General features: G+C 38.5%; 1 protein-coding gene across 1 annotated transcript in view; it reads right to left on the reverse strand.

Annotated features, from left to right (window-relative positions):
• The window catches only part of Pgant2 (polypeptide N-acetylgalactosaminyltransferase 2), a 301,501-nt gene that overhangs the window by 50,254 nt on the left and 239,116 nt on the right, over positions 1–12,131 (reverse strand). The window contains exon 4 of the mRNA XM_078180735.1: positions 10,042–10,161. Coding sequence (XP_078036861.1) covers positions 10,042–10,161 — 120 coding nt within the window. The remainder of the gene's footprint in view (positions 1–10,041; positions 10,162–12,131) is intronic.

Below are 12,131 nucleotides of genomic sequence, written 5' to 3' on the forward strand. Positions count from 1 at the left end.
GCGGCTATCGGATATTCGGAGCAATCGGCGTTTGCTAAACGTTATGAACGACGGAACGATGCAAATGACGTTTAAACAACAATTTACCACGCTATTTGCGTTACAATGAATATTAATGGGGGGAGAGGAGGTGGAGAAGGACGGCGCTGTTCCGCGCGTGTTACATTCGGCATTCTTTACGAGCTCATTCCGCCGGCTGCAGTTTCGAGGTCGACCTAACGCGATCTACGAGCTCGTTTATTTATAAACGAGCCACGAATGCGTGTACCAAATTATTTCGTTCGTTGTACGGACTTTTGTCGATTCAATTATCCACCAAAAAGTCGATTATTCGAATTATACCCTGTTATTTCTATTAACATCTACGAGCTAAGATACAGAGTTAATATAACATAAGCTAAGATCGGGGTGAGTTTACATTAAATATTTTGTAAACCTAGCTGTAAAATTATATTTTTATTTCTTCGATTTTTATATTAGCTATTGAAGATATAAACAAATTAATAATATTCGGAATATTTGCAGCGTGAATAATTATTTTGCAGGGGTGAGTTTCGAGTGAATCTCAGTCAAATAGAACGATTATGTTGTGGCACGGTTGTAATCTTATTGGCTCGACTAATACCACACAGAATTTACCATAATAATGTTACCATAAAAATAGCAGCAATTCCAATAGTAATTATAACGTGGATAATTATTGTATCGAATCGCGGGGGATGGGTCGTAAGTTACGCTTGGTACGGGACCAGCTTAAACGGGATCCAAATATTGCCACAAAATTACATTTTCGATCACTGCGCAATATTATAGAAATTCCAAATTAAATAAGCCATTGAACGTATCAGTGATAATTGCATTGTGGATAATTATTGCTTCCGATCACAAAGCTGTCTCGTAAGTTACGCTTTGGTTCCGTGTTCAGCTTCACAGGCTTCGAAATAACAGAAAATACATAGAATAAACTAATCAATTTGTTGAACTCGACCAAGTGACGTTTCAAATTTAATTAAATATAATTATAATACTCTTGATTTTAATACTACTTAGACCGAGAAATAAAAGTAAAAGATTTTATGCATTTGAAAAATTAGGTAATATTCACATTGTTAATACCAATTTCAAATAAATTGTCATTTACATGTTATTAAATTTTCAACCTCGTTTTTCAAATTGTCATTCCAGGCTCAGATCAAAAATTTAAAAAGCGTTCTATCGCCACTTATTCTCACTTTAATTAACAACAAAATTAAAAAATATATATTTAACTAACTATAATCCCTACACGACTGAAGTCATGACAGTCACTAAAAAATCTATGGCGTCTGAGAAGTTGATCGACAGCTTCTTGCCAAGATGTTCTCATCGTACTTTCCATCTTAGCGATGTGGAAGCCACGTCGCAGTTAGGTTAACGCGGAATCGGAATAGTAATCATCGGCGGCGTTGAAACATTAACGAGCAGTCACTATTCATGAAGCGTCGAGGAAAGGCGATTGCCCGCGCCCTCCTTCCCAAGAAGCTATCGGGCCCTGATTAATGCAAGAGAATCGCCGTGCGGTTCGACTAACGCGCGCGGATCATCCGGATCTTTTATTTATCGTTTAAGTATGCCGCTAATGGCGGGCCGAGTAGATTGACGGCGATTTAAAGAGGCTGAATCTTTCACAGTTCCCGAACCGGTCGGAAACAATCAGAGCCGTACGCGTAGACCTGCCGCTGCTGCTGCTGCTGCTCGCCTCTCGAACCGGGTCGCGGCGACATGTTTAATGCAACGATGCATCGGTGGGCTGCGGCGCGGCGATGCACCGGTTCCGTGCCGTGCGGCAGGTGCATAAATAATTTAGTCGCCGATGTTACGTATAAGCGATACAACTATTCCATTATCGGGGACCCGGGATAAGAAACGTCGGGACAGGAATCGTCCGACCGAGATGAAAACACTCGTACTAAATAATTCATGAACGACGGAGTTACGTTCTGACGGTCCACGTTACGTCTAACGTTCACGGTTCTTCCGGAAAAATGTTGTTCGACCAATCTTGTTATACTTTGTACCTTGGATCTTGTGTTGTAACGGCGGGAATTTTTGCGAGAATTTTGCGATATTGTAATTAGTGAAACAAGTATTATTGAGGAGGGTAACTATAGTTCCATCCCCATTTTTGAATATATTTATATTAATTTTGATATTATAATTATGTACGTGGTAATAGTAATTATAGTATTATAAATATATATGTGCTCCTAGCAATTATAATATTATAATTATATACGTACGTTGAAAATTATTATAAAATTATAATTATATGCATATTAATGTTAGCTACAATATTATAATTATATACATACGATAAAAATAATTTTAAAATTAGGATTATATACATTTTAATAATAGTTGTAACATTATAACAATATACATTTTAATATTAAATACAACATTATAACTACACATTACTATATCAGCTATTAATTACTAATTCCCAAAAACATTTTATTCCACTTCACCACAACAAAATTAAATTCTCTCTTAAACTAACTAGCTAAAAGCTAGAATTTCCTCGGACGAGCTTTTAAGCCATATTTAGCAGTCTCTATCTCTCAGCTAAACATTTAACAAATTTATCTCGAGACAGCTTTGATTCCGCGCGATATTTTCCGATAACTCTAACGCTGGAGGTCGAAGCAGATTTTTCGTAAGTAGACGGCAAGGATAGCGAGTTGCAATTCGCCCGGTCGCCTTTCATCGGCTGGTGAATATTTCATGGTGTTACGCAAGGTTGCAGCGAGTAACGGAGACAAACGGAAAGAAAGGAGAGGATACGGGGGTGTAGGAAACGAGCCCGGTAACTCGATTGCGACGAATTACTGAAACCCTGATCGACCACGTTCCCCCAGTTACGAAGCTTCTTCCATTTATCTCGCCGACCGTGCCCGTTCCCCGCGCGTCCCACCTCTAAGTAGATCCTTAATTAGCAGCTAGAATGATCGATCGGGTCGATCGAACGAACTACCCCGCCCACCCCTTTGATTAGAGATTAATTCTTCGTTACCGGGCGACGAGGTGCCGGCCCAGGCGAGAGGAGAACCGACTCGCCGAATCTGTGCCGTCTTAATTCGGTTGTTGATTAATCGCCCGATTCGATTAACTCGTTGACTAAGAGACGTCTGATCGATTCCGCGACTCGATTGTCAGTGCTTCTGATGATTGTTGAGGGATCGCGGTTCTTTGAGATGAGTTGGCTAATTGGAGGTAATTTTAGTTTGGGGGGAGCGTAATTAACCCTTTGCGGTCGGAGCTATTTTAAATGGAAATGGAAGATGTGGACGAAGATTTTTATACGATTGTGATTGCTATTAATTATTGCAATTAATAATTATTACAATTATAAAGTACAATTGTAACAGTTGAAAGTGACATAACCCTTTGGTCCAAAATTGAAATGATACTAAATAGAGTCAATAAATTCATCTCTTAACAATTTCCATACAATATTAACAATAACGTTTTAACTAGAATTTAAATGTTGAAAATTTACACACTTCTACAAAGTTAAAATTATTATTGTTACGATAACAATTACGAGTTCGAATACAGAGAAAAATAAATCGTGGTATAACGAAGAGTAGATTTATGTCACGATTACGTAACAAAATTATTATTAAAAAATTTGTAGTAAAATCTCAGAGTCTCTATAAAGTCTGTAAAAGGTCTATAAAATATATCAAAGTTATAATGATAAATAATTGTATATCACGATCACACAATAATGGCGAAGAATTCTCCTAATTAGGTTCCGGCAAACGTCCAATGTATTGCGATACATTGCCCCGCGAGAGCTCTGTTTTACTGGGATTGACCAAATTAACACTGATTCGAATGTTTGCTAGCGACATCGGCAATGTTTCCCCAGAGTGTCATCGATACTAGATTACGTCGTTGAATAATACTTTGCCGCGAATATTGCGATTCAGTGACAACGTTTCAGCGTCACTTACAATTACTGACGTTTTATTCGATATCTACGATAGCGACGATATTGACTCAGGGAAACAGTTCAAACAAATTTTGTGCTATGTACTTTTATTTTCATAATTCTCTCGTTTATTCAACTTTTTCCATTACTTTACCGTAAATGAATGACCTTCAAATATTAAGTTATTAATTATTCAATATTAAGTAATTTAGAGTATTTTATGATTTTTTTAAAATTCTTATTTCTTGTGAATATACGAAAGAAGGCATAGCGTATTATAATTTAAATTAGTTAAAGAGAATTTTATATATCAGGATTGAGGAAAGTGGGCGGGACTTAGTGAAGATGGGCGGTACTTTATAGCATTGGGCGGAGCTTAGTGCGAGTGGTGGGGCTTAGTGGGAGGAATTGGGACTTAGTAGGCGTGACAGAGCCTTAGTAGGCGTTGCCAGGACTTAGTAGGCGTAGTCAAGACTTAATAGCCGTAGCCAAAACTTAATAGGCGTCGCCAGGATTTAAAAGACATAACCGATACTTATTAAAAATAATTCTAAAACAGCTCACAAAAATCTCACCATCCTTAAAAATCCAAAAATCATTTCCTCGACAACTTTTCCTTAAAAAGACCTTCAATAAATATTCTCCAAGTCCCTCGCCCTTCACATGTCTTAATAAAATCTTCGATAAAAACGTTGGAAACGTTCCGAGGTTAGCGGAGTGACAAATTTCTGAAAAATCGATGTCAGGAGCGAGCGGCCCTTAAAACGGCAAATTTCCGCGAAGCAATTCCCTAAGTCGTTTCGGCGGAGGTCTTTTCAACCGTGGGGGGTGTGCAGGTCTCGGTCCCTTTCTCAATCTCCAGTGTGCTGCGCGTTCTTCCCTGGAGATGGGTAGCGAGGCACGGGGAACGGGGTCCCGGGTCTCAGGGATTCCAGTCGACGAGAGATCGCGACAGGGCTGGGTTACTTGTTGAACGCGCGTCTGTTCACGTGAAACAGGATACAGTCGACCCGGGGGGCGAGAGAGAGAGAGAGAGAACGAAAGAGAGAGAGAGAGAGAGAGAGTCGCCGGAGTACCCAGGAAATTAGATCACCGTCGAGGATTGAAGGGTCCTCCGATGCCGGCGGAGACAGTCGGAAAGGCAGCACCGGAAAATGTATTCCGGGACGGCGAATACAAGCCGAGCCTTTCGATTTCAAAGTGCTATCGATCGCGCCCCGACCATTCCACCCTCTATGCACCCCCCCCCCCCCTCTCTCTCTATTCCACCCTCTCACTACTTCTTTCTCTCTCTATTCCACCCTCTCTCTATTTCCCTCTTTCTAGCTCTATTTCTACCTTTTCATCGTCAACGAAAACACACCCCCGCAGGGGTGGTTAGACGACTCTCGATCCTGTCTGCCTCCACTGTGATTAACTCCTTCTACTGCAATTTATTCGCCAGCAATATTCACCGGCATGCGGACTCCATTTTCCTTGGAGCATTGAATTTTTGCTTTTAGGAAAATCGTCGGCTTTTAAATTGCTGCCGTTTCGCAAAAAGGTATCGCGCGGCAATAACTCTCGGCACATTTTAAAGATTCAAGCAGATACTTTAGTATCTTATCTTTCATATTTCTTGAGGATCCTTTTCTAGGATTTCTTTTACATGAAATAGGGGGTGAGAGAGTCGAGACACGTTTCTGCTGGAAATAGAAATCGCTGTGGGAGTAGGTGATATTTGGATTGTTGTAACATGGTGAAAAATTCTTGATTCTTTCCTATAATTTTTTACATAATATAATGATTGAAAAAAATCAAGACCAATTTACCCACAAAATTACTACAGATTGAATCGTCTCCAGAATCCTTAAAAAATTTTTTTCTCACCTGAATCAACCATGAGCTTGAAGCTTGAAGCCTCCTCTTTGTAACGGCACCTCAAAACCTAATCCACGATTTTTTCTCTCCATTTTACATAACAAAGACGAAGACGCAAGTTTGGACCTCAAAAATGCTCATACTATTTCAAAATCGTTTCCACTCGAAGCTGAATAAAACCCTAAAAAAAAAATCGTAGATCAAGTTTCGAGATCTGATTTTAAAGAGGAGACTTCGATCTTTAAATCCAGGAAAGTTTCGAGGGGTAACAAAATTTCCCGCAACTTCCCGGCGAAGTTTCGTTTCGTGGCATTTTTGTTTAGGATTTTTCTGACATTACTTCGTTATACGAGGACGGAATCATGGTGGGGAAGGTCAGCCACGGCGTCGGACCACGGCGGTGTTCGATATCGAAATTGAGTTCGGTCCCGGCCCAGGGCGACGTAAAATCGGCGACGTTAGGCGAATAAAGGAACAGCGTTTCTTTCCCATGGTACGGGGAGGGGAGGGGACGAGAGGTTCGCGCGGCGCGAACAGGGGCCTTGGAAATCCCGATCCCGATCCCGAGCCCAGCGAAATGGGATTGAGTTCGCGAAGTTTAGGGGTCTCCTGGTTAATGGTATTGCCTGCTTTTCTACACCTCTCACGCCGGGGTTAATAAAAACACCGCCCTCCCCTCCCTTACCGGAGCCGCCATCCTTTCACCCTACCGTAAAATCCTAATCTAAACACACGAGCTTACAACGCTCCCCAGTTACAGCGACACAGGATATTATGCTGGATTTGTTGGACTGCCGGAATTCATTTATCCTTCGCTTTTATCGGCTACGCGAATTTCGTGTTACAGCCGACAAGGAGGAAACATTCTCCGTCAACGCGACAACGTTTTAGCACTTACTGAAATTGAGAACAAGGCGGAGACTTTCAATTATTTATACACATCGTGAACTCGCGAGTCAAGTTACCTGTAATTTCTTTTTATTTAATTTAATCCCCTTTTATTTAATTCAATTCCTTCTTATTTAATTCAATCCCTTTTTATTTAATTTAATCACTTTTTATTCACTTTAATTCCTATTTATTCAATTTAATTCCTTTATATACCATTTAATTTCTCGATTTAGTCTTAAACTGTCAAGTAAAGCGATATTTATAATTTTCCATTTTCCTTTTAAAATTTCCAAGTCAAGTGACATTTATAAAACTTTATTTCCGTCTTTAAATGACAGGTAAAGCGATAAGTATATTTCTTCGCGTTCGTTTAAAACCGCGTCGTAAAATTGTATTTTTAATTTCTCGTTTTCGCTTCGGATTGACTGGTACAATTATATTTTCAATTGCTCGCTTTGGACTCGGGTTTGACACGTAGAATATTACTTTTAATTTTCTGTAATCGTTTTAAGCTGACTGGTTAAATTATATTTTTAATTTTCTCGCTTCGTCTTAAGCTGCCAGATGAAATAACATTACGATCTTTTATTTTCGTCTGAAACTGAAATTGTAGTTTTAATTGTTCGTTTTCGCTTTGGATTGACTGGTACAGTGCTATTTTTAATTTTTAGGTAAAATGATATTTATAATTCTTTCTTTTCGTTTGAAACTGCATGATAAAATTCTGTTTTTAATTTCTCGTTTTCGTATTCGATTGACTCGTACAATTGTGTTTTTAATTGCTTGTCTTCGTTTTGAATTGACTGGTACAATTATATTTTTAATTATTCATCTTCGTTTCCAATTGATTGGTACAATTATATTTTTAATTGTTCCTTTTCGTCTGCAATTGTTTGGTACAATTATATTTTTAATTATTCCTCCTCGTCTCAAATCGATTATTACAATCACATCTTTCATTTTTAATTTTCCTCTGAAACTGTCAGGTAAAATAACATTTATAATCCTTCATTATCCATTAAAATTGCATCATACAATCGTCTCTTAAATTCTTCCTATTAATATCGTCTTAGAACAATGAAATTTCTAATTATTCCTTTTCATCTTGAATTAACTGCTACAATCACACTGTTCATCTTCCTCTCAAATTAATTAAATTACATTTCCAGTTCACCGTTCGCTTCTTAGACCAACCACGGGACCTCCGCCGTCAATTCCGCGCCAACCCGGAAAATAAAGCGGCGACAGAATAATTATACTTGACTCGCGATCACCATCCGCTGCCAAAACTATTTGACACAGTCAGTCGAACCGGCCCGCACATAAATTCCGCGTACACACGCGCGCGGACAATTGGGGTGACACAATGGCGGTTGTATTTAATCGAACGATTCAATTGTGCCGCTGTCGAGCGGAATAATGCCGGCGTCGCTTCCACCGCGGCTCGCGCGCGCGCGCGCGAACGCCCCAAAAACTGGCGCGAATAATGGCGCCCCGTTGATATAATATGCAAACTCGATATAATATTTTACAGAGCTTTCCGGTACAATAAACTGACAAGACAATACAAAACCGCCGCGAAAAGGTTCGTCACAAATTCAACAATTACCTCAAAAACGAAAATAAAAAAGGAGAAAGAGGATTCTAAAATGTAAAAAAAACCGCGAAAGTTCGTCGACCGATTTCCGAACTTCCGATTCGGCGAAAGCGTTTCCCGTTTCGCCGAAATGTCTTGCGAAGGCGGGGAACTGGGTAGGGGACGATTTTCTGGAGTGGGACCGGGAAGGGTTGGCCAATTTTCTGTGTAATTGAAACTTCGATCTGCTAATTTGCTTCTTGAAATTCCTCGTGCCGCCGGAGAATCTGTGAACCGAATGCCGGGCAGTTAGGCTACCGGGACTTCGGCGCTGCTCGTATCGATTTCGGTTCGAGAAATCGTTGCGAGGTACCTTTGTTCCACGAATCGACGAAATCGTAGCGAGAGGAAATGGATAATTATTTCTAAGCTGCCGATTTTTTCGGCGAAATAAACTGTGGTAATTCAAAATTTTTGTAAGTAATTTAAATAATTTTAATAAGTATTTCAAATCATTTTAATAAGTTCTATGTAGTGTGAAGATATTCGAGAATTTATTAAGGCTTTAAATTCTCTTCCTGACTCAGTAATTTTTGATAATAATTCGTAAAATATGCGGTTTTATTAAATTTGGAGAAATAGGTGATAGAGTTAAGTATTTTCGTGTTCGACGATTTATGACAGTATAAAATTATTTTTAAAAAATAAAATAACCAGAAATAAATCTTGGAATAAAGTCAAATAGATACATTTACTCGATAAATAATAATGAATAATAACAAATCATAATAAATAATAATAAACCGTAACAAATAGTAATAAATCAGAATTATACACGAATTACACCTTCGCTATATTTTACACGACATATAAAATCCGAATAAAATTAAATCACTAACAATATTCACTATATTCTTGAATATATTAATTTAGCAAAAAAGGGAAAAAATCAGAAAAACACTGTCAATTCTATTAATCGCCCTAATGATTTAAATTCGTGGATGTACCTAATTGCATTTGAACAAAGTTGCTCTGCGTTTCTTGCGCTGCATCGTCGCAGCCCGAACGTAGATCTGCTTCTCCTCGATCCTCATCGCTTCCCATCGATCCGCCGCGATCCTCGCGATGATCTGAGAAGGGTATTCTCCCTCGAACTGTTTGCGAACCTCCCAGTAACAATGAATGAATGGGTTGATCGACCGACAGCATTCGTTCCTCGCACGTCGTCTTCGTCGTTGACGACGATTCCTAACGTTATTCCTCCGGTGCATCGTTTCTGTCGTCTGACTCGGCAGACGCATCGCTCGCGGTGTTAAAAGGAACGATGTTCCAAATTGTTATTTTATCACGAGAATATTTAACGCGATGTTTTCGATATGCAGCATGACGATTTGAAGTTTGACGCGACTGCGAATGCGAGATCGATGGCTTGGATATCTGGCAATTGTTTTATTATGGGGTGGTGCTTGTGTTTGGTCTCAGTGGTTTCGGTGATTTATGGTTTCTTTGCATTTAGATTTCGTAATGATGCTCTCTGTGTTATAAAATTCATTGCAGAATTTTTTCTGCTACTTACATTTAACTATTTTATTTTTGTCTCCTATTTTTACTCTATTATACTATTCAACAAATGTTAAATCAACGATTAGTATTGGTAGAAAAATTCAAATTCAAATTAATCGTCAGACGAGACTGTAATTTGTATGTTAATATTATTTTTGATTTAGGTTTGACTTACATGGCGCTGCGAGTGTCTGGGATGTCCCTGTTGCTGGCGAGACCATCGGAAGCCTCCTGATTGAATTTGTTTCTCGCGTATGGATCTTCACCAGCTCTCAGACCTCCTCTCGAGACGTAGCTGCAAAGATAAATTGGTAAGTGAATAAAAATAAAGAAAGTGAATAATTATAATTACTTAATAACCAAGAATCCAATATTTAGAAGATGTCTCTATAATAATATAACCGCGAACAAATTAGAAGGAACTGGGAACATTAACAGGCGATCTTTTATTTATTAGAATTATTTAACAACCTAAAAATGTTGCACTTGACTCGAAAGCCTAGCAATCGATACAAGCGAATTTAATTCTCCTACAGCACAATACTTTATCCAATAAACTATATCAACAATTCAAATTTCCAATAATTAAAATCATCACACATCGTTTTACAACGCTTAAAAATCCATGCGCCAATACTGTCCTTAAAAAGTAGAACAATTTGCACCACGTAAAAAAGGAAAATGTGTTAATCTTCACCTCAAAGAACGCGACCAAATTTCTAGCATTAGCACGTACATTATAATTGCCATAATTCACCTCTCCCACGCTTCTACTAGCAAACAAAAATTGCCCCGATTTCGTGAGACTTTTACGAAAACTGTAACAACAAACAGTTCAAACTTATATTATTTACAAGCTAGAAAAATCGTTGTTCAAAATCTTGTGACACCACGACGAACATAACAGTGGAAATAATTAACAGCAACGCGCTACAATTCCGTAGCGGAAATCCACGCGTTCGTCGTGGTCGCATTAATAACAGATCCCCGGAACGTCTTTTCGGTCGTTTAACAATGCATACGGCCGACACGGTTATTAGTATGCAGTCCTCGATACCGGCTGCCCCGGCTGCATCCTAACTACTTCGCGAATACTTTTCGTTACTGTTCCGTTAGTCCGCAAGTTGCTACGTTAGTTTCGCGCGCTTTCAGCTTGTTAGACATGCAACAAATGGGATCCCCCGCCCCCCCCCTCCTCCTCCTCGTGAATAAATCTGTGACCGTTAGGTAAAAGTCACATGCCCCCCTCCCGTTATCGGGATAATGTACTTTGAAGTTCTTAAAATCCCCCCCTCTCTTTGTACCCCCTCCCCCCTTCCTCCACGAAGACCCTCGATGCTATCGCATTATTATTTTAAGGAGCGAAGGGGGGATCTTCCGCGTACTTTCTGCCGCTACGGAGATTAGTTGGCGTGCTCTCTGCTCCTTTGCCCGAGTTTTCGGCTTTCTTCGACATTTATTATTCCTTTTGCCGGAGCGCGTATAAATGCAACATTGATGGGCACCGTTGATTCGCCGAGAATTGATTAAACGCGTTCATTTATTTCGCTTTCGCGTCAAAGCGACTCATACGTCGAACCGAGATCTTTGGCTTGAAATCTTGAAATGTGAGAATATAAAATGTATTTGTGGAATATAAAAATGTAAATTGTTTTTAACATAGAATAATTGAGAACGGATATTTATCAATGATTTTCATGAAAAGAAGAGATTTTTAGAGACGAATTTTGAGCTCAGATATTTTATTAAATGTAAAATTGATAATATTGTTGTGTAGGTTTTATGATATAATAATTATTGATAAATATTCTTGTAATGTTAGTCAAGTGAATAATTTATAGAAAATAATTTTTATTTCGATTTTTATGAAGCGATGAATTTTCATCGACGACTTTTGAACAGAAATATTTTATAAAATACTATTATTATTCTTTTATAGTCTAACATGTAATAATTAAAAATAAACATTTGGCAATTCCCAATCAGACGTGCAATCAAAAAGAAATAATTCTCAATTCAATTCTCTAATGAAGAAACGTAATGAAAATTCATCGACGAGTTTTGAAAAATTATGAAAATCCACGAACACATCTTCAGCTCAGATATTTCATAAAATACTATCATTGTTCTCTCAAACCCTCTATAACACACTGTAATAAGAAATAAACAATTACTAATCATCAACGTCTCAAAAGAAATAGATATTAATTAAATTTCTAATAAAGAAAAGCGTCTTTGAAAATTCGATTTTCGAAAATCGTCCCC

Source organism: Augochlora pura, chromosome 5 (genome assembly GCF_028453695.1).
Source record: "Augochlora pura isolate Apur16 chromosome 5, APUR_v2.2.1, whole genome shotgun sequence".
NCBI lineage: Eukaryota > Metazoa > Arthropoda > Insecta > Hymenoptera > Halictidae > Augochlora > Augochlora pura.